Source organism: Mustelus asterias, chromosome 8, assembly GCF_964213995.1.
Source record: "Mustelus asterias chromosome 8, sMusAst1.hap1.1, whole genome shotgun sequence".
NCBI lineage: Eukaryota > Metazoa > Chordata > Chondrichthyes > Carcharhiniformes > Triakidae > Mustelus > Mustelus asterias.
The window spans coordinates 119682935-119706854 of NC_135808.1; the positions used below are offsets into that span (position 1 = coordinate 119682935).

The 23920-nt window shown below is 44.6% G+C and overlaps 1 protein-coding gene across 4 annotated transcripts in view; it reads left to right on the forward strand.

Moving 5' to 3' along the window:
- Positions 1-600: 600 nt before the first annotated feature.
- LOC144497497 (rho GTPase-activating protein 29-like) overlaps positions 601-23920 on the forward strand; it is a 102767-nt gene continuing 79447 nt past the window's right edge. For 3 of the 4 annotated variants that reach the window (XM_078218852.1, XM_078218854.1, XM_078218855.1), the window contains exons 1-2: positions 601-812; positions 3563-3901. In XM_078218852.1, coding sequence (XP_078074978.1) covers positions 3646-3901 — 256 coding nt within the window. In that variant the 5' untranslated portion in view covers positions 601-812; positions 3563-3645. Of the gene's footprint in view, positions 813-3065; positions 3160-3562; positions 3902-23920 lie in introns of all 4 variants that reach the window. The other variant, XM_078218853.1, reaches the window with a different exon arrangement.

Here is a 23920-nt window from a genome sequence, read left to right on the forward strand (position 1 = left end):
CAGTCTATGGTAAGACCATTGTATCATTCTTTATAGATATGTAAATTAAAATCCTCGCCTTTTGTTTCAGAACGTCTAGACCATAATGAATAGCACATTTTGGGAATGAAATGTGGCAGGTACCATCACAATATTATTTATGACTGGCGGAAGCTCAAAAGCCAAGCCTTTGATCTGGACTGCACCGCTCCTAATGGGTTGTTCTTTCTCTTAGGTTAAAGCTATGAGATGGAGGATCATGAAAAACCCATTTATTTGCACTGTTATGAGACTGTGTGGCTGCTGCAAGCAGTGCGGGGGTTTCCTCTAAATGGTTGCATTTTGTCTGGCCTTCCCCTCTCGGACGTGCACTCACAACTTTGCACTTTAAAAAAAAAGCTTTCATTAGCATTCTCCCCACCCTATTGCAACCTGATGCTCCCTGCCCTGTCCTCACACAGCACCCAAACTTTACCTGTTGCTGCTGCTTGAAGCCAGATTCCTGGGCTAAGGGGCGGAGCCAGGGTGGGGGGACAGGGAGGGGGCGGGGCCTCTCCCCGGCACCCGACCAATCAGCAGCCAGCCTTGGTGCCCCACGTGGTGTTCGGGGGAGGGGCAGGCGCTGGCCAAGTGTGAAGGTAAACTGGTGGTGCCGATGGGCTTTTCACACCGAGCGGCGACGGAGGAGGGCGAAGGTGTCAAAACTGGGCTTCTAAACGGTCGCAGCCGTGTACGGAAAGCAAAACCATTTTAAGAGGGGGAGACAGAATGAAACAAATCAAAACACGATGCCCGTCAGACCATTAACGGAATCCGATATTTTCCTCAGGCGGGTGAGTCGGCTTTGATTCCTCCTGACGTTCGGTGGCGGAAAAGGATTTAACTGCTTTTTTCAAACACCCCTGCACAAAAAAATAAGTGAGGAGGGAAACCGATTACTTGAAGGTTTTTCTGAGGGGGGCGGGGGGAACACAGTGGAACGGCCACTTGTTTTCCTCCCCTCCTCTCTCCCAGTCTGTTCCTTTTAAACCGCGACCGTTAACTGGGCTCCGGGGGAGCGGCGCGCGCAGCCGACCCGGGCTGGCTCGCGGCGGGCTTTTGATGCCCCGCCCCCTCCCCTCCAACCTGACGGAAGGGGAGACAATCCCTTCCCCCCACCCAGACCCCGAGGGGAGGGGGGGACAATTCCCCCCCCCCCCCAATCCAGACCCTGAGGGGGACAATCCCCTCACCCCACCCAGACCCTGAGGGGGACAATCCTGTTTCCGCCCCCCCCAAAGACCCTGAGGGGGACAATCACCTCCCCCCCACCCAGACCCTGAGGGGGACAATCACCTCCCCCCCCCCCCCCCCCCACCCAGACCCTGAGGGGGACAATCACCTCCCCCCCCCCCCCCCCACCCAGACCCTGAGGGGGACAATCACCTCCCCCCCCCCCCCCCACCCAAACCCTGAGGGGGACAATCCCTCCCCCCCACCCAGACCCTGAGGGGGACAATCCCTCCCCCCCCACCCAGACCCTGAGGGGGACAATCCCTCCCCCCCCACCCAGACCCTGAGGGGGACAATCCCTCCCCCCCCACCCAGACCCTGAGGGGGACAATCCCTCCCCCCCCACCCAGACCCTGAGGGGGACAATCCCTCCCCCCCCACCCAGACCCTGAGGGGGACAATCCCTCCCCCCCCACCCAGACCCTGAGGGGGACAATCCCTCCCCCCCCCCCCCACCCAGACCCTGAGGGGGACAATCCCTCCCCCCCCCACCCAGACCCTGAGGGGGACAATCCCTCCCCCCCACCTAGACCCTGAGGGGGGACAATCCCTCCCCCCCTCCCCCAGACCCTGAGGGGGACAATCCCCCCCCCCCAGACCCTGAGGGGGACAATCCCCCCCCCCCACCCAGACCCTGAGGGGGACAAACAGTTCCCTTACCCCGCACCCAGATCCCGAGGGGAGGGGGGAACAATCCCCTACCCTCTCACCCAGACCCCAAGAGGAGGGGGGAATAATCCCCGATCCCAAGACGAGGGTTGGACTATCCCCTACCCCCGCCCAGACCCCGAGGCGAGGTGGACAGACTCCGAAGGGTGTAAGGAGGATTGTTGCCAGTTCACGCTGTTTGCTCTGCTCTGCTGGCAGTGTGGTTTTTATGCAGCAACAATTGCCCTGTGGGAATGGGGGCGGGTGTGGGGGGTTTTAGAGAGTGGGCTGCTGGATGGGTGTGGAAGCTGTTTAACCTAAAGGAATGCAAGACATTTCACTGCAAGATAAGAGAGCACCGCACCTCGCATGTTTAAGGGTTATCAGCCGTGGATCTGTTGTTTTTTTTCTCTTTAAAACCACCACTTTTTGTGCTCTTTTCAGTTGAGCGCCGGCGCATGTCACTCCGCCGGAAAGCCAAAACGACAAGTTCAACTCTTAATTTTTCTGTGTTACTCTCGAGCGCGACCGATCAGTACAAGTCAGCCTTTTTTTAAAAAATAAAGTTATCCATCTGTACTGTTTGCCGCTGAACAACATTCAGATGTGTGGTGCGATTCTTTTAACCTGTGCTTTTGGGGAGGGAAAAAAACTGCAACTTGCTCATAATCTTTCTGTTCTTCGTAGTAAACAGGAAAGTCCCTTGCGACAGAAGTTGCGGTGTTATGAGCTTTCAAATTAGAAAAATAAGTTATCGAATTAGAAAAATAAAAGGAAAGGGTGCGGATATAATTTACCACAGGAGTGTATTTTTGCTCTTTGCGCCAATTAGTTTATAATTTTAATGAGTTTGTAATCTGTCTTATTTGACCTCTTGACATCTCGCCTGTCATGTGTTGACATTCCCCTCCACTCTGGGTTGTGCACTGGTTGGCTCGTTGTAAATGTCCCTTTTATAATCAGTGATATGTAAATTGTTTGTGTTAACATTATACTGATGAATCTGATAAGTTCTAGTGACATTTTTTAATTATTTTGCAAAACGGGGAATAAAGTGACCATGTGGCGCTTTCACTATATTGCTCTATTACAAGACTTGGTCTAAAACTGAGAGATGTGGCAAGTGCCTCCATGTTAACTACTCCAGTGCACTGTTAATATTGCAGGAGACAAGTGATTGAGCCTGAATAACTTAGCCATCATTCTCACTGAAGATAATTGGAATAACCTTTCCATATGAAGGAAAACTGCATTTTTGGGGTGAGAGAAAATGATAACTCTTCAGTGCTCACTTAAACATTTTTATTACATTTCTAAATTTCCCTGGAAGCATTTATTTTACAAATGAAAGTGCTATTAAAAGTGCAGATTTTTGCTGGAAGGGATTATTCTAACATAGAACATAGAACAGTACAGCGCAGAACAGGCCCTTTGGCCCATGATGTTGTGCCGAGCTTTATCTGAAACCAAGATCAAGCTATCCCACTCTCTATCATCCTGGTGTGCTCCATGTGCCTATCCAATAACCGCTTAAATGTTCCTAAAGTGTCTGACTCCACTATCACTGCAGGCAGTCCATTCCACATCCCATTCTATTGACACCAAAAAAAAGTATTTGATGTTATCATCTCAACTAAAATTTTCTTTTCTGTTCTTGTTCTAGGATCTGTCATCATAAACTTTTGTAGATGGTCGTTTAGCTTTACAGATTGCCCTGAGGAATTTGCAAGCAGCTCACCAGCTGGGATGTTGCGGCAGACTGTCGGAAGTAATAAACGTGGTTTTGCCCGTTTCTCCAGTTCAAATTTCTTTGGCTTGCCCAGCTCAGGAAATAGGAGTATGGGCCGAAGTACTAAAAGTGGTTCCGTCAGTAGCATCAGCTCTAACTCAGACTGTTATGACAATCCAGTCGTGGATCCAGAATACATTATGCAATTGGTGAATGATGTCAGGAAGTTTGCAGACGTCCTGGAGCATTTGAAAGAAGCCTTTATTTCAGAAGGTGTGTCATTTACTTGATGCTTCTCCCTTAATTTCAGAAGTATCACCTTGATGTGGTACCTTACAATGCAAAGAATGGTGTCAGTGATTAAATTTTGCAGGTCTTGACTCTGCCTAAAGGCTTCTTGGCCTTTTGGCTAAGATCAAATGTAGTATTGACATGCTGTGCTTGGTTGAAGTCATTAGTTTACATTGTAGCTTCATTTGAAGCAATTTTTAAAAGTGGCATCTCGGCCTTTTGGCTAAGATGCAAATGAGATCAAGCCTTGGAGGAGGTGCAATGCCTACTCCAATCAGCTTGGATCATGTAGATCAAGCCCAAGACAGGAGGTGAGAGCCCTGTCTTGTCAGCTTCAATCGGGAATGTCTCACTTGATGAGACTCTGAATTGGACTTGATTGGATTGAATTGGATATATAAACAAAAAAAATTCAAAGAACAAAGAATAGTGCAGCACAGGAACAGGCCCTTCGGCCCTCCAAGCCTGCGCTGATCATGATGTCTGCCTGAACTAAAACCATATGCACTTACGGAGTCCATATCCTTCCATTCCCATCCTAGTCATGTATTCATCTAGTTGTCCCTTAAATGCCGCTTTTGTACCTGCTCCCACCACCTCCCCAGGCAGTGTGTTCCAGACATTCGCAATCCTCTGTAAAAGAAAACTTTCCTTGCACATCTCCTCTAAGCTTTTCCCCACACACCTTAAACTTATGTCCCCAGTACTTGACTTTTCTACCTAGGAAAGAGCATCTGACTATCCACTCTGTCCATGCCACTCATAATCTTATAAACCTCTATCAGGTCACTCCTCAACCTCTGTCATTCCAGTGAAAACAAACCGAGTTTATCCAACCTCTCCTCATAGCTAATACCCTCCAGACCAGGCAACATCCTGGTAAACTTCTTCTGTACCCTCTCCAAAGCATCTACATCCTTCTGGTAGTGTGGTGACCAGAATTGTACACAATATTCTAAATGTGGCCTAACTAATGTTCTGTACAGCTGCAGCGTGACCTGCCAATTTTTATACTCCATGCCCTGACCGATGAATGCAAACATGCCGCATGCCTCCTTGACCACCTTTATCCACTTGCGTTGCCACTTTCAGTGATCGGTGGACGTGTGCGCCCAGATCTCTTTGCCTGTCAATACTCCTATGGGTTCTACCATTTACTGCATAATTCCTACATGCATTGGACCTTCCAAAATGCATTACCTCACACTTGTCTGGATTAAACTCCATCTGCCATTTCCCTGCCCAAGTTTCCAACCGGTCTATATCTTGCTGTATCCTCTGACAATCCTCCTCACTATCCACTATCTAATTCATAGAATCATAGAAACCCTACAGTGCAGAAAGAGACTATTTGGCCCATCGAGTCTGCACCGACCACAATCCCACCCAGGCCCTACCCCCCAAATCCCTACATATTTACCTGCTAATCCCTCTAACCTACACATCTCAGGACACTAAGGGGCAATTTTTAGCATGGCCAATCAACCTAACCCGCACATCTTTGGACTGTGGGAGGAAACCGGAGCACCCGGAGGAAACCCACGCAGACACGAGGAGAATGTGCAAACTCCACACAGACAGTGACCCAAGCCGGGAATTGAACCCAGGTCTCTGGAGCTGTGAAGCAGCAGTGCTAACCACTGTGCTACCGTGCCGCCCAACACACAATCTTCCTTCTCTCCCTTTCTTCCCCACCTCAGTAAGAACTGACACTTTGTAGTATCAAATATTCATTATTTGTGGACTTCAACCTTCAGTACATTTCCTTTGGTAATTGAACTTTGAACCTGAAAGTTGCTGAATATCTAATGAAAACTACATATGCATCCAAAAAAGGAACATTTTGCTCTTGTCATTATATTTATATTTTCTTGTGAAAAGCATCAAGTATTGGTGTTGGTCTGCAATGGGTGTTGGTCTTTCTCCTAAAGGGCGGCACGGTAGCACAGTGGTTAGCACTGCTGCTTCACAGCTCCAGGGTCCCGGGTTCGATTCCCGGCTCGGGTCACTGTCTGTGTGGAGTTTGCACATTCTCCTCGTGTCTGCGTGGGTTTCCTCCGGGTGCTCCGGTTTCCTCCCACAGTCCAAAGATGTGCGGGTTAGGTTGATTGGCCAGGTTAAAAATTGCCCCTTAGAGTCCTGAGATGCGTGGGTTAGAGGGATTAGTGGATAAATATGTGGGGGTAGGGCCTGGGTGGGATTGTGGTCGGTGCAGACTCGATGGGCCGAATGGCCTCCTTCTGCACTGTAGGGTTTCTATGATTTACCCAATAACAACAGTAGTTATTTCAAAATATAAAAAATACACAAAACCAATAAGCTACTTGTGTAAGATTGCTAGAATTTGTGGCAGACAATCTGCTGACAATGCTAGTTCACAGTTAAGTAATGTGGTCAGTTTGTAATGCTGGACATCTATTTTCACGTGTGTAACACTGTTCTCTGTTTCCTTTTTTCATTATGAATTTGTGTAAACTGCATCCACGGATTGTGTGTTAAGTAGATGTATTGCAGAATTGTCATTGTATACCATATCACCTGGCTCTGATGCCACTTGGTTCTTCCTTCCCTCCCTTTCTTTCTTGCCCACCTCGGTAAGAACTGACACTTTGTAGTATCAAATATTCATTATTTGTAGACTTTAACCTTCAGTATAGTTTCTTTGATAATTGAACTTTGAACCTGAAAGTTGCTGAATATCTAATGAAAACTACATATGCATCCAAAAAAGGAACACTTTGCTCTTCCATGCAGAATTCTATGTCCAAGCAGGTGGTTGGATGAAGTCTATTGCCATTTTATGGTCTGCTTTTTGTTCAATTCCAACACAATCATATAATATCTAGAAACTGAAAATGAATGACAGCTGCTCCTTATGCAAGAAACGTTAGTCAGCATTGTTAAAACCTTACGTTTTTATCATCTTCCTATCTTTCCAATGCTAAGTAAATACTGCAATTGACAAAATCCAGCATTGTTCTGAAGTCACAAGAACAAAGATGCCATGCGAAACTTACAGAATACTGAGAGGCCTAGGTAGAGTGGATGCGGAGAGGATGTTTCCACTACTGGGAGGCGAGGGCACAACCTCAGAGTGGAAGAACGTTCCTTTAAAACTGAGATGAGGAGGAATTTATTCAGCCAGAGGGTGGTGAATCTGTGGAACTCATTGCCACAGAGGGCTGTGGAGGCCAGGTAATGAGTGTCTTTAAGACAGATAGTTAGGTTCTTGATCAATAAGGGGAGCAAGGGTTATGAGGAGAAGGCAGGAGAATGGGGATGAGAATCATATCAGCCATGATTGAAGGGCGGAGCAGATTTGATGGGCCAAATGTCCTAATTCTGCTCCTATACCTTATGGTCTTGTGGTCTAAAAGTTTGTGATTTGAATGACAGAATAAAGATAACTGCAAGTTTACATGCATGAAAAACATCTTGATGTGTTCCACCTTAATGGAATCAACAAGTCAAAAGACAAAGCTGATAATACACTTTCAAATCTCTTCACTCCTACCCTCCCACGAAATTGCCTGGGTGACATATCGCCAACATACTTATTTCTATTTTGTGAAGGGGGAATCCTATAGCTCAGGATCAGAAAACAAGCCACTGCAGAAGTTATTGCTTTCAATAATTTTGGTAATTAAACCTCCTCTGATTGTTGAAGAACATGCATATCAATTAAAAGTTATCACAAATTGGCTAAATGCTCCATGAACAAAAGAGATGATGATTCTTCCTATTGGCATCAAAGGAGTGTTTAAAATTCACGGGCAGCCTGGTGGTGTATCCTTAATTTATAATGTTGAAATTGAGAGCATGGTAAACTAAAAGAGAAGTTCCAATTTGGTTTTAAAAAACCTTAGATTCCTTGACATTTTCTGCTGCATGTGTCTTGAAGTTTTACTTCAGAAATCTTATTCTCACCATTCTTTATCCACTTGGATTGTAGTATAACTCAGACATGTGGATCAAAAGAAGGAATGGAAGCTGGATGAGGCTGTGCAGTTTTATAAGCCTGCTCCACCATTCAATTTAATTTCTGGCTGAACCTTGACAACAACTGTGCCCAAAATCTATAGATCTTAGTCTTGAGTGGGCATCAACACCTAAGTCGGGAATTCCAAAAATTCATAACCCTTTTTGAGTGAAGAAATTTCATCTGCCAACCCTTTAGTGATCCTAACTCTACAGCTTGGGACAACAGTCTCTCATCATCTATCTACCAAGTGATTTATCTCATGATTACTCCATCTTTCCCTTGTTCCTCCCAGCCCAAGGTGGAAATTGATGTATTAAGGAACAAATAGCTTTTATAATGAATCTTCAAAGCTGTATTTATTACCCACCCTGTGAAGGAGCTGGTGAATCTTCTGGAAGTGTTGTAGTCTTTGCGTATTCCAACAATAATGTCGGATGAGAAATTATTGAACACTGGCATGTAGTTTAAACTTTAGGACAGATGTGGTTGCTTTTCCTGGCGTTAGTCCGCAAGTGATCAGAACATTTTATTTCACAATTTGTCATGATGGGAATTGAACTCTTGAACTTGGGGTTACAAGCCTAATACCATAACCTCTCTGCTACAGTAGAGTTCTACCTTTTCCAGTCAGATAGCTGAGAATTGACAATCAATAAATATTCAAATTTGAGAAGCACCGGATCCTTCTTGCAATATAGCCATGAATTAATTGAGACAAAATGTGAAAGTTTTATCTTGAAATTGATCTTGTTTATGCCACAAAATAATAAAAAAGCACGAGTTGTAGTTGGAAGTACTCTGTTGATGTTAGCTGCTAATCTTTGGATAGGTACTGATGGGTTATCTTATTGTGGTACTATCATGCTGGCAGCTGCAAATGAGGTTGTCAGGTGATAAGGTTGAAAATTGCATCAGAAGTTGATCTAGTCTTGAGTTTTGCATGGCTAAAAAACAGTGGAAATAAACTATTTTCAATGGTTGAGGGATTTAGGACAAGGGGATGTAGAAAATTTTAAGCAGAAAGCACATTGCACAAAAGCACAAAGCGATTTCTGTGGAATTAACAGTGACACTGTCAAAATTTTGATTTTAGTTGGCTGCTAGAAGGATAAATGGACTAGTGAAGAAGAATGGCCTGTTTTTGTATTATTACATGCACGTTCTGAGTCATGAGCAATTTATGATCTGTAAAGAATTTAAGCTGCAGTATTGTAATTAAACTGAAGTACTATAATTTTGTTTGAACTTTAGTTTCATCTCTTTATCTTTTTTCCTTTTTTTTCATACTTTTGCAATGCTGGTTCATCCACACACTTCCCCCTCCCCACAACCACATCAAGTTTAAAACTACCTGCGTGTTTTTCCCAGCCCTCTTGATCTACTTTGGACGTTGAACCAATGTACAATATTTTGACCACATTTAAATTGTGTGCATTCGATACAACACAAGGGGTGGCGCAGTGCTGGTTCACAACACCAGGGACTCGGGTTTGATTCCGGCCTTGGGTGACTGTCTGACTGTGTGGAGTTTACACTTTCTCCTGTGGGAAAATGTGAGATTGTGCACTTTGGTAAGAAGAATAGATTATTTTCTAAATGGGCGGAGAATTCAGAAATCAGAAGCGCAAAGGGACAAAGAACAAGAACAAAGAACAATACAGCACAGGAACAGGCCCTTCGGCCCTCCAAGCCCGCGCCGCTCCCCGGCCCAGGATTGAATCCTGAATCCAGGATCCCCGCCCAATTTTCCAGCCTATCTACATACTAATATCCTATCCACCGAGCTGTCCCTCACAGCTACGATGCTTTGTTCATCACAACCTAGGACTTGGGAGTCCTAGTTCAGGATTCTCTTTAACTTGCAGGTTGAGTTAGTAGTTAGGAAGGCAAATGCAATGTTAGCATTCATTTCGAGAGGACTGGAATACAAAAGCAGCTGAGGCTTTATAAGGCTCTGCTCAGATCCTATTTTGAATTTTGTGAGCAATTCTGGGTCCCGTATCTAAGGAAAAGTGTGCTGGCCTTTGAGAGGGTCCAGAGGAGGTTCACAGGAATGATCCCAGGAATGAAAGGCTTGATGTATGAGGACTCTGCATCTGTACCTGTTGGAGATAACTTACAGAATACTGAAAGGCCTGAATGGAGTGAACATGAAGATGGTGTTTCCATTAGTAAGAGAGACTAGGATCCGAGAGCACCATTGAGGGGAAATTTCTTCAGTCAGAGGGTGGTGAATCTAGAATTTATTGCCATAGAAGGCTGTGGAGACCAAGTCATTGAGGGTTTTAAGACCGAGCTAAATAGGTTCTTGATTGGTAAGCTTACAGGGAGAATGGTGCTGAGAAGCATGTCAGCTATGATCGAATGGCAGAGCTGATGGGCTGAATGGCCTCATTCTTATGATGCCTGTGTGGGTTTCCTCTTGGTACTCCAGTTTCTTCCCACAGTCCAAAGATGTGCAGGAAGGTGAATTGACCACACTGAATTGCTTCTTAGTGTTCGAAGATGTGTAGGTAGATGCTCATGGTTATTGGGGGGGGGGGGGGGGCTAGGTCAGATGCTCTTTCGGAGAGTCAGTGCAGACTCAATGGGCTGAATGGCCTCCTTCTGCACTGAAGGGATTCAATGTAGAGAATTAATTCCTTGGTGCTTTTATTTCCACATGTTTAAGTATTCAAAAAGAAAATAGTGTTGAGTAACTTAGCAGAATCAGTTCTTGTTTTGAAATACTTTTTACTTTAACATCAATTGCAACACAATTTTCTGGCCGTGCTCGCCCCAAGGCTGGAAAATCCCGACCAAGGTCAAAGGATCTTTGCATGGTCCGTGACCCGCCCACTACGATTCCAGGCGGGCCGGGAAAATTCCGCCCAAGCTGTCTTAATTCATTGTTTATGTCGCTAGCATTGAAATATCAGTAAGAAATGTACAATCTGATAAACTGGATACACATGAAAATCCACTATCACTTAATTTCAAGGTTTTTTTCTTTTCATCTTCCAACACATTAACTGCACAATTCTATTTGTACCATTTCCTTAAGTACAGAATTGTGTAGCATACCAACTTCAGTTGTTGAGTGTTCATGCTCCCCGCCATTCTGTGTATTAAGTAATATCCTTGGTCTGAAACTGGATTCATCTGACAATTGTGAAGTTCAAGTAGGGGAATGCAAAGCCTGCTGCTGATATTTTTAAAGAGCTTCATGTAAATGCTATTGATGTTTTTATCTCATCAGTTAAAATTAAAAATTCTCCTTTTTGAGCCATCTGAGCATCTACTTTTTAACGGAGATTAATTCTCTGTACTCTATTTCTATTTGTGCAATAGTTTTACAATAACCGAATCAACTTGAGTTATTCAGTGCAATAAAACGTCCCAAGGAAAGCTTCAAAACAAAGGTTGGCGCCAGAGCACAAGACAATATTAGAACGGATGACCGAAAGCTTGGTGAGAGATATGACATTAAAAGTAAGGGAGGCAGGAATTCCAGAGGTTAGACCTAGGCAGCTGAATGTATGGCCACCAATGATGGGGTAATTAAAATTTGGAGATGTTCTACAGGCCAGAATTGGTGGTGCACAGGCATCTTGCAGGATTTTGTGGCCAGAGGTAATTGGAGACCGAGCAGCAAGGCCATGGAAGAATTGAGAATTTAAAAATTGGTATGAGTCACTGGGTGAGATGAGTGCAAGAGAATGAAACTCTGTTGTATTTTGAATCCTGCTTGTGTACTCCTTCACTCATTGTGACAAAAGTTTGGTATGCATCACAAGCTGCTTTATTTCACTGCATAAAACAAAGAATAAAGCATTGATAGGAATTTCATAATAAAATGGTTGCAACAGCTTTGTACACTTTTACGGAAGAATGCATAAGGGCTAGCTTGTCCTTGTGGGTCATCAGGCTCACTTTGAGCATTATATCTTTCGTCTCTATTGCCCAGGATGGTGGTTCATCCCATTCATAGCCTGCTGCTGCTTGCTTGGTGTTTATTTGCCGATTTTTTGAAAAGCCTTTCACAGCCAACACAGACATAAGAGATGCGCAACACCAAACTGTGAAGTGTCTTTTTGAATGATTTGATATGGCAAACACCATTGTTCATTGTTTGTTTAGCATTGAGGAATGGCTTCCTATATTGTATATTCATTTTGTCTGCTAACTAATCCAATCTTCCAAGCAACTTTTACTTTCTAAAACAAAAGGATTTCCTTTTTATGGTTAGCCCCTAACCATGGATCCTGCTGTCCAATAGGACTGTGAATGTTTTTAGAATGTTGCAAGAGGTCTAATAGTATTGAGTGAGGGCCGGGGAGATGGCGTCTGCTGTGGACCTGTTGCAGCGGTAGGCAAACTAGTGGATCCAGGTAGTCTGGGAAGCTGGAATTGATTCGTGCCATGATTAGCCTTTCAAAGCACTTCATAAGAAATAGGAGCAGGAGTAGGCCATCTAGCCCCTCGAGCCTGCCCCGCCATTCAATAAGATCATGGCTGATCTGAAGTGGATCAGTTCCACTTACCTGCCTGATCCCTATAACCCCTAATTCCCTTACCGATCAGGAATCCATCTATCCGTGATTTAAACATATTCAACGAGGTAGCCTCCACCACTTCAGTGGGCAGAGAATTCCAGAGATTCACCACCCTCTGAGAGAAGAAGTTCCTCCTCAACTCTGTCCTAAACCGACCCCCCCTTTATTTTGAGGCTGTGCCCTCTAGTTCTAGCTTCCTTTCTAAGTGGACAGAATCTCTCCACCTCTACCCTATCCAGCCCCTTCATTATCTTATAGGTCTCTATAAGATCCCTCCTCAGCCTTCTAAATTCCAATGAGTACAAACCCAATCTGCTCAGTCTCTCCTCATAATCAACACCCCTCATCTCTGGTATCAACCTGGTGAACCTTCTCTGCACTCCCTCCAAGGCCAATATATCCTTCCGCAAATAAGGGGACCAATACTGCACACAGTATTCCAGCTGCGGCCTCACCAATGCCCTGTAGATGCAGCAAGACATCTCTGCTTTTATATTCTATCCCCCTTGCGATATAGGCCAACATCCCATTTGCCGCCTTGATCACCTGTTGCTACCTGCAGACTGGGTTTTTGGGTCTCATGCACAAGGATCCCCAGGTCCCTTTGCACAGTAGCATGTTGTAATTTTTTTCCATTTAGATAATAATCCAATTTGCTATTATTTCCTCAAGTGAATATCCTAGCATTTGTCAATGTTATACTCCATCTGCCAGATCCTCATAATGATGAATGTCAGAACCACCGGCCGATAGTCATTAAGGCACGCTGCTTGGTTTTTCTTAGGTACCGGGATGATGGTCGTCTTCTTGAAGCCGACAGGGACCTCAGATTGTTGTAAAGAGAGATTGAAGATGTCTGTGAATATCCCCACGAGCTGATCCGTGCAGGATCTGAGTGCTCGTCCGGGTACTTCATCCAGGCCAGTTGCTTTCCGTGGGTTGACCTTCGAGAAGGCTGCTCTGACATCTGCAATGGTGACCCCAGATACAGGTTTATCCAGGGCTTCCAGAGTGGAGGGCATGCTCTTGCTGACCTCTTGCTCAAAATGGGCATAGAATGCATTGAGCTCACCAGGGAGGAGTGTGTTGGAGCCGGCGATGTTACATGCCTTCATCTTATAGCCTGTTAGGTCTTGCAGACCTTGCCATAGTTGGCGGGGGTCAGTGTGGCTAGCCTGGGACTCCAGCTTGGTCTGGTACTGTCTTTTGGCATCTTTGATGGATCTTCTTAGATCGTATCTGGCTTTCTTATATAGGTTAGTGTCGCCTGACTTGAACGCCTCAGACCTGGACTTGAGCAAGCAGTGGATATCCTTGTTCATCCATGGTTTCCAGTTGGGGAACACCTGGATTTGCTTCTTTGGCACACAATCTTCTACATACTTAGTAATGAAGTCAGTTACTGTAGTGGCATACTCATTTGGGCTGGTCGCAGAATTGTTAAATACTGACCAGTCCACTGACTCCAAGCAGCCCCGTAGGAGATCATCCAATTCCTCAGACCAACATTGCACGACTTCCTTTGATGGATTCTCCTGCTTCAGTTTTTGCTTGTAAGCTGGGAGCAGGAGCACAGCCTTGTAGTCTGATTTGCCAAAGTGTGGCCGGGTGATAGAGCGGTAGACATGTTGGATATTTGTGTAGCAGTAGTCTAGGATGTTTGGGCCTCTGTTGGAACAGAAGACGTGTTGGTGGTTTGTGGCTTTTCATGGCTATTGACATGCTTTACAGCCAGTGGTGTACTTTTTACAACATTGGAAACGTGGCAACCAATATTCACACAACAAACCTCCACAAGCAGCAATGTGATAACGTACAGATAATCTGTAATTTCTGATGATGATTAAGGGATAAATACTGGCCAGGACACTGGGGATAGCTTTCCTGCACTTTGAAAGAGTGCAAATGCTACCAAGTAAACCATCTGACGAAGGAGCTGTGCTCCGAAAGCTTATGGTATTTGCTACCAAATAAACCTGTTGGACTTTAACCTGGTGTTGAGACTTCTTACTTTGAAAGACTGCCATAGAATCTTTTATATCCATCTGAGTGGGCAGGTGGGGCCTCTGTTCAATGTCTCATCCAAAAGACAGCATGTCCAACAGTGCAGCACCCCCTCCCTCGGTATTAAGTATCAATCTTGATTTTTGCACTCAAGAACCTGAGTGGGACTTGAATCCAGAAGCTTGTAATTTGAGGTAAAATGCTACCAAGTAAACCATCTCCTCCCATGACCTCTGTAAAAGTTCCTTTTGCATTTCTGGAGACCACCTGCAATGCTTTCCCCAACGGTGAGTGGTTTCTGCCGTTAATGTAGTTTAGTCTACATTATTTACTTCTGCATTTCTAGGACTCATTTGGAGCAGAGAAGCAGAATCTTCTGTAGAATCTGAATTGTAGGTGCTCAATTTCCCTATATTTTGACATTTTGAATGTAAGAGTGCAAAAGTTCACTTTTTAGTGTGGAATTATTGCGTTTGCTACTGTTTCCCCTCTTGTGCACATAGGTCTGGGAGAAGTGGAGTTCCCTGTACTCGGGCTAGGTGGATCAGGGTCCTGATCCCCTGAAACTGGCTTCCCTCTGGCCCCACTCAATAATTAACCTTGGTGCAATGACACCAACAGCTTTGCCTGATGCAGCTTTTCAATCCCAGCTGCTGCAGATGGTGAATCCCTTGATTTGGTGGCTTTAATGTGATTTCAATTTTGAAATGCCATCTTAAGACCATAAGAAATAAGAAGACCGGTAGCCCCTTTGAGCCCGCTCTGCCATTCAATGGGATCATGGTTCCTCATGTCCACTTTCCTGCCCTTTCCCTGTAACCCATGATTCCCTTGCTGATCAAAAATCAATCCAACTCAGTCTTAAATATATGCAAGGACTCTGCCGCCACAGTTCTCTGTGGCAATGAGTTCCAAAGACTCTCAACCCTCTGAGAAAAGAAATTCCTCCTCATCTCAGTCTTAAATCGGTGCCCTTTTATTCTGAGACTGTGCCCTCTGGTCCTAGACTCTGCCATGAGGGGAAACATCCTGTCAGCATTTACCCTGTCAAGCCCCTTTAAACATCCGATATGTTTCAGTGAGATCACCGCATTTGTTTCTCACCTTTGATGACCCTTTCTACCATTTTCGCATTTTACTATTCATATTACTGTCCCTGTTTCTTTTTCTCTTGTCACCTGCTTGGGTTCCCACCCCCCTGCCATTCAAGTTTAAACCCTCCCCAACCACACCAGCAAATACTCGCCCTAGGACATCAGTCCTGGTCCTGCCTAGGTGTAACCCGTCCAGTATGTATTGGTCTCAGCCCCCCCAGAATTGGTTCCAATGTCCCAGCAATATCATCCCCCTTGCGCCACTGTTCCAGCCATGAATTCAGCTGACATATCCTTATACTTCTACTCTCACTAGCATGTGGCTAGTGGTAGTAATCCTGAGTCCTGAGATCACTACCTTTTGTGGTCCTTCTTTTCAACTTCCTAACTCCCTATATTTGGCTTTTAGGACCTCATCCCTTTTTTACCTATGTCATTGGTACTGATGTGTACCATGACCACTGGCTGTTCACCCCCCAAAAATGCCCTGTAGCTACCCTGAGACAACTTTGATCCTAGAACCAGGGAGGCAACATATCATCCTGAAGTCTCATTTGCAACCACAGAAATGTCAATCTATTCCCCTTAGAATTGAATCCCCTATAAGTTGTTGTCACTTATAGTTATACCACTGGTTCAAGCACGTTAAGCTGAACTTGCACAAGTTCCTCGCTGAGCATTTTGACTGGTGAATAACTCCCTGGTGTCTGGAAAAGTTGTCTTTTTTTTGCCAAGAAACGTGTCCTCTTTCTGTTTATAAGCAGATCAATTCAATCCAATCCAAACCAATCTGTGAAAGGTTTTAGTTACCAGAAATGAGGGAAATGGGATACCCTAAGCTTAGTAAACACGGTAGGAAAGGTAATTCTATCCATAATCCTATAATTGAAGGCAAATGCTGATCAGTTGTGTGCAATTTGTGAGCAAATCTAAAAGCCTCTCATTATACAAATCCTATGTTATAGAATTTTGCCAAAAGCCATTCAGCCCACCAGGCCTGTGCTGGCTCTTTGAAAGTGTTATCCAGTTAGTCCCACTCATTTGCCCTTTCCCACTGCCTTGCAAATTTTTACTCTCCTAGTTTAAATTCATTTCTTTTTTAAAGTTACCATGGATTAGCCTCCACCACTCTTTCAGACAGTGAATTCCAGATCAGATCACCCTAACTACCTGAGCTTTTAAAAAATATTTTGTCCCTTATCCTTTAACTAATTATTTGATATTTATATCCTCTGATTAATTTTGCTCTAGCTAATGGACAAAGTTTCCATAATTACCTCTATCAAGACCTTCCATAATTTTGAGTGTCTCTAATCAATCTTCCACAAAACTACTCTGTTCCAAAAAGAACGATCCTAACTGTTCCTATACACAATTAAAATCCTTCATTCCTTATAATCACCTCCTCCCTTGGGGTCCAAGATTATGCTTGGTTACTATAGTAGTTTGTGATTCTCTTCTGCCGACCAGGAAACTCTCCCACTCTTACCGCCTGCCATCAGACATATTGGAAGGATTTTACAGCTTGTTTGACCACATTAAAATGCACTTTTTGTGGCCATCAAGTCCTGAAGTGGGACTTAAACCTTGAGCTTCTGGCCCAAACATATGGAATGCTACCACTGTGCCACAAGAATTTTTGTTCTACCATTCAACGAAATGGCCTCTTCACACTTCAGTGCCTTAACATCCTTCCTAAAGTATAGTGTCCGTAATTAGACATGACTCTCCAGCTGAGGCTTAGCTAGTGATTTATGAAGGTTTAGCAGAACTTCCTGTTTTTGTATTTGTATTCCTTTATAAAGCCAAGGATCCCATGTATATTACCAAATTTATCAATGTCCTGGTTATCTTCAGAGATTTGTGTACCCCATGTTACTCTACCTGCCACCCTCCTTAAAATTCTATTGATTTTGTCTTTCCTTCCAAATTGCATTACTTCACAATAATTCTTTACTCTAGTGTGTCTGTCCATTTCCCCAATATGTCCATGCCCTCACGGTCTACTCCATTTCCAGGTTTTGCATATGCCCCTTGTATCCAAGTCCAGGTTATTAGTGTGTATCAAAAAGAGCAATGGATCTAATTTTGACCTGTTGGTGACACCACTACATGCTTTCCTTCAGTTAGAAACACACCTGCTCACCGTTACTATGCTTTCTCTCAGCCAATTTTGCATCTGCACTGCCCTTTTACTCCCACAGTCTTCAATTTTACTAACCAGTCTATTACATGGCACTATGCTGTATACCTTCAAGCTGTTCTTTCATTGAAAATAATAAATATTTTGGTTGAATTCAGTTATCTGACTTTTTTCTAAGGAAGAAATATGGAAGCTTATTTTGTGAACAAAAAAAGTCATTGCATTTATTTAGCACCTTGTAATTTTCCAAAATGCCTCAGAAGTTTTGAAAAGCAGCAAAAATGGCTGTGTTCATACCTAATAACTATTCAATTTAGAGTGTGTATTCATTTGCATATTTCATCTTTTGAGGCCGCATATGGCCAAATTGTAATATGAGCTCCAGTAAAATTGAAGTCAGTGGGAATCAGGATTGGGGTAGTTCAATCATGCATTTTGTCCATCACACTTCACCACTTACGTAAAGCCCCCCCGGGTATCTTGTGTGTGACAATGGACCATATCAAAGGGCACTAATCAATGCAAAATAGTAAGATTAACTAAACTTATCACTATACTTGCATGTAATTTCAGTTAAGGTCTTCAGTCTTTGTCCTGTTGGCCACTGATGGTGACTAACTATAAGAGGAATGGTAAGCGACAACATTTTTAAGCGGGGCGAGCAATTATTTTTTATTGAAGGCTGAGAGCTTTTTCACTACCTGAGCTTTTGTACTGGATTTAAAATCTTGTCAAGATGTGATGGTAGGTGTCATCAGCAGTGCTATTAAGTGGCACTTGCACAGCAATAACGTGCACATTGATGCTCAGTTTGGGTTCTGCACAGTCTTGGTTCAAACATGGGCTGAAGAGCTAAACTCGAGGGAGGTACTCTTGGCATTAAGGTGGCATTTAACCCAGTGTAACATAAAGGAGCCCTGGAAAATTGAAGTCACTGGGAATTGGGGGCTAGGGTGTAACTCTCCACTGGTTGGCGTCATACCTAGCACAGAGGAAGCTGTTGTGGTTTTTGGAGGCAAATCATCTCAGTCCCAGAATGTCATTGCAGGAATTCCTCAGGAGTGTCATAGACCCATCCATCTTCAGCTGCCTCATCATCTTCAGCTACCTCGTCAATTCCTCCATCTTAAGGTCAGAGGTGGCAGTTGTCGGTGAACAACGTTCAGTACCATTGGCGACTCCTCAAATACTGACGCAGTCCATGTCCAGATGCAGCAAAACCAGAGAAACGTTCAGGCTTGGGCTGATGAGTGGCAAGTCACATTTGCATCACACAAGAGTTGGACATAGACCATCTTCCAACGAGAGAGAATCTAACCATCTCCCCGAGAGATTCAATGGCATTAACATTGCCGAATGATTCCCTATCAACATCTTGGGGATACCAGTGACCAGAAACTGGACCAATCATATAAATAATGTGGCTACAAGAGTAAGACGGGCTGGGAATTCTGCAGTGAGTAATTCACCAAATTTTATCCACCATGTCCACAGCTGTGCTTATTCCTGCAGAGAAAATTTTGGGGTGGCACAGTGGTTAGCATTGCTGCCTCACAGCTCCAGGGACCTGGGTTTGATTCCCGGCTTGGGTCACTATCTGTGTGGAGTTTGCACGTTCTCCTCATGACTGTGTGGGTTTCCTCTGGGTGCTCCAGTTTCCTCCCATAGTCCAAAGATGTGAGAGTTAGCTTGATTGGCCATGGTAAATTGCCCCTTAGTGTCAGGGGGGCTAGCAGGGTAAATACATGGGGCTACAGGGATAGGAGCTGGGTAGGGTTGTGGTCGGTGGAGACCTGATGGACCGAATGACTTCCTTCTGCACTGTAGGGGTTCTATGTACAAGGCTCAAGTCAGCAATATGATGGAAAACTCTCCACTTGCTTGAATAAGTGCAGCTCCAGCAACACTCAAAGCTTGATACCATCCAGGACACAGTAGCCTACTTGATTTGCATCCCTTCCATCACCATAAACATCCATTTACTCTTCCACAGTGACAGCAGTGTGTACCATATACAGGGTGCACATCAGAAATGATAGCATCTTCTAAACTTGTGACCTCTGCCATCTAGAACATAGAACATAGAACATTACAGCGCAGAACAGGCCCTTCGGCCCACGATGTTGCACCGACCAGTTAAAAAAAAACTGTGACCCTCCAACCTAAACCAATTTCTTTTCGTCCATGAACCTATCTACGGATCTCTTAAACGCCCCCAAACTAGGCGCATTTACAACAGAAGGATAAGAGCAACAGACATGGGGACATGGGGAAAATCAAGTTCCCCTCGAGCTGCACCACATCCTGACTTTGGAACTATATAATTTCTCCTTACTGGATCAAGATCTTGGAACACACTAAGGGCGCTGTGTGTGTACCTACACCATGTAAACTGCAGCAGTTCAAAAAGGCAACTGCTCACCACCTTCTCAAGGACCATTAGGGATGGGTAATAAATGCTGACCTAGTCAATAATGCCAACATCCCATAAAATACTTTTTTTTTAAAAGTACAAGACCACGCTTTTCAGCTTCTCTGAGTTTCTTCCGTAATTCAAGTATATCATGGTTGGAGTTTATGGATAGAAAGTTGGCTGAGTGACAGGAAATACAAAAGCAGTGTAAACAATTGTTTTTGGACTGCAAGATGGTATGCGATTCGCCAGGGACCTCTATTGGGAGTGTTGCATTTCCTGGCCTATATTAATGATATCGTGTAAAACACAATATCATAATTTGCAGATGATGTGAAACTTGCAAGTATCGTGAACTAAGGATAGTGATGGATTTCCATGAGGAGTAGATGGGTTGGTGGAATAGATGGATTCATGGCTGAAATTTAATGCAGAGAGTGGTAGGAAGAATGGTGAAAGGCAATGTCAAATAAAGGATACAGTTCTAATAGTGATGTAGTGACTTGAGTTGAATTGTTGAAGAACACAGGACATGTTGAAAGTGGTTAAAAATAGGTATTTTAAATATTGGGCTTTGTAAAGCGAGACATAGAGGCAAATTTTCCCATTCCGCCCATCACTGGAATCGTAGTGGGCGAGGGGCGGATCATGAAACAGACTGTTGACCTCGGGCAGGATTTTCAGGTTTCGGGGAGAGCTCGTCTGGAAAATCCCGCCCATAGTGTACGAAAGGAAGAAAGTTACGTTGAAACTTTATAAAAGCCTGATTCAGCTTTAAATGGCATAGTGTTCAATTCTGGGTACCAAACCTTAGGAATGATGTGAAGACATTGGCAAGGGTGTAGAAAAGAATTACCGGCATGGTCTCCAGGATAAATTACTTCAATTGCATGGATAGATTGGAGAAGCTATGGCTGGTGTCCCTTACAGAAGATGAAATTTGATAGAGCTGTTTAAAGTCAAGTATCAAGAACTAGAGGACATCAAGTGGAGACAGTGTCAATGGTTAGGAGGTTGGTTTGAGTATTGGACTGGGCTTCATTCACGATCCTTTGTAGTTTATTGCGGTCTTGGACAGAGCAGGAGCCATACCAAGCTGTGATACAACCAGAAAGAATGCTTTCTATGATGCATCTGTAAACGTTGGTGAGAGTCACAGCGGACATGCTTAATTTCCTTAGTCTTCTGAGAAAGTAGAGGCATTGTTGGGCTTTCTTAACTATAGCATCAGCATGGAGGGACTAGGACAGGTTGTTGGTGATTTGGACACCTAGAAACCTGAAGCTCTCGACGATTTCCATTTCGCTCCCAATGCTATAGAGAGGGACATGTCCTCCACTGCACTGCACTCGATGACTATCTCCTTCGTTTTGTTGACATTAAGGGAGAGATTATTGTCGTCGCACCAGTTCACCAGATTCTCTATCTCTTTCCTGTACTCTGTCTCATCATTGTTTGAGATCCGACCCACAACGGTGGTGTCATCAGCAAACGTGAAAATCGAGTTGGAGGGAATTTGGCCAAACAGTCAAAGGTGTATAAGGAGTATAGTAGGGGGCTGAGAACACAGCCTTACAGAGCATCAGGATTGAGGATGATTGTGGAGGAGGTGTTGCCTATCCTTACTGATTGCCGTTAGGAAATCTAGGATCCAGTTGCAGACGGAGGAGCCGAGCCCCAAGCCACGAAGTTTGAAGATGAGTTTTGTAGGAATAATGGTGTTAAAGGCTGAACTGTAGTCTATGAATAGGAACCTGATATAGGTGTTCCAGGGTTGAGTGTAGGCCCAGGGAGATGGCATCTGCTGTGGACCTACTGCGGCGGTAGGCGAACTATAGTGGATCCAGGCAGTCTGGTAGACAGGAATTGATTTGTGCCATGACTAACCTTTCGAAGCCCTCCATAATGATGGATGTCAGAACCACCAGACAATAGTCATTAAGGCATGCTGCCTGGCTTTTCTTTGGTACCGGAATGATGGTTGTCTTCTTGAAGCAGCTAGGGATCTCAGATTGTTGTAAAGAGGGGTTGAAGATGTCTGTGAATATCCCCACCAACAGGCCCACGCAGAACCTGAGTGCTCATCTGGGTACCCCATCTGGGCCAGTTGCTTTTTGTGGGTTGGCTTTTGAGAAGGCTGCTCTGACGTCAGCAATGGTGACCTCGGATATAGGTTCGTCCAAGGCTTCCAGCATGGAGGGCATGCTCTTGCTGACCTCTTGCTCAAAACGGGCGTAGAATGCCTTGAGCTCATCAGAGAGTGGTGGATTGGAGCCAGCAATTTTGCCTGCCTTCATCTTGTAGCCTGGTGTAATTAGAAACTAGAAAGTGGAGTTGGAGAGGAATTTGGCCGCACAGTCATAGGTGTACGAGTATAGTAAGGGGCTGAACTCAGTTTTGTGTGGCACTGCTGTTGAGGATGATTGTGGAGGAGGTGTTGCTTCCTATTCTTACTGATTGCGGTCTGTGGATTAGGAAGTCCGGATCCAGTCGCAGAGGGAGGAACCCCAGGCCACGGAGTTTGGAGATGAGTTTCATAGGAATAATGTTGCTAAAGGCTGAGCTGTAATCTATGAATAGGAGTCTGAGGTAGGTGTGTTTGTTATCTAGGTGTTCCAGGGTTGAATTCAGGGCCATGGAGATGGCATCTGCTGTGGACCTGTTGCGGCGCTAGGCGAATTGTAGTGGATCCAGGCAATCTGGAGGCCAGAATTGGTTTGTACTGTGACTAACCTTTCAAAGCACTTCATAATGATGGATGTCAGAGCCACTGAATGATAGTCATTAAGGCACACTGCCTGGCTTTTCTTTGTTTCCGGGGTGACAGTCATCTTCTTGGAGCAGTTAGTGACCTCAGATTGGTGTAAAGAGGGGTTGAAGATGTCTGCGAATGCCTCCGCCAGCTGGTTCACGCTGGATCTGAGTGCTCGTCTGGATACCCCATCCAAGCCAGCCGCTTTCCGTGGGTTGACCTTTGAGAAGGCTGCTCTGACCTCTGCAATGGTGACCTCGGATGCGAGTTCATCCGGGGTGGAGGGCATGCTATCGTTGACCTCTTGTTCAAAAAGGGCGTAAAATGCATTGAGCTCATTGTGGAGGGGTGTTTTGGTGCCAGCGATATTTACATGCCTTCATCTTGTCATCTGTTACTTCTTGCAGACCTTGTCAAGTTAGCGGGAGTTTGTGTGGCTAGCCTGGGACACTAGCTTGGTTCGGTACTGTCTTTTGGCATCTTTGATGGATCTCCTTAGATCATATCTGGCTTTCTTGTATTGTCATGATGTGGAGATGCCGGTGTTGGACTGGGGTAAACACAGTAAGAGTTTTAACAACACCAGGCTAAAGTCCAACAGGTTTATTTGGTAGCAAATGCCATTAGCTTTCGGAGCGCTGCTCCTTCGTCAGATGGTGGATATCTGCTCTCAAACAGAGCATACAGAGACACAAAATCAAGTTACAGAATACTGATTAGAATGCGAATCTCTACAGCTAACCAGGTCTTAAAGATACAGACAATGTGAGTGGAGGGAGCATTAAGCACAGGTTAAAGAGATGTGTATTGTCTCCAGCCAGTGAGATTCTGCAAGTCCAGGAGGCAAGCTGTCGGGGTTACTGATAGTGTGACATAAACCCAAGATCCCGGTTTAGGCCGTCCTTATGTGTGCAGAACTTGGCTATCAGTTTCTGCTCAGCGACTCTGCGCTGTCGTGTGTCGTGAAGGCCACCTTGGATAACGCTTACCCGAAGATCAGAGGCTGAATGCCCGTGTAAACCTGTTGGACTTTAACCTGGTGTTGTTAAAACTCTTACTTCCTTGGAGGTGAACCTTC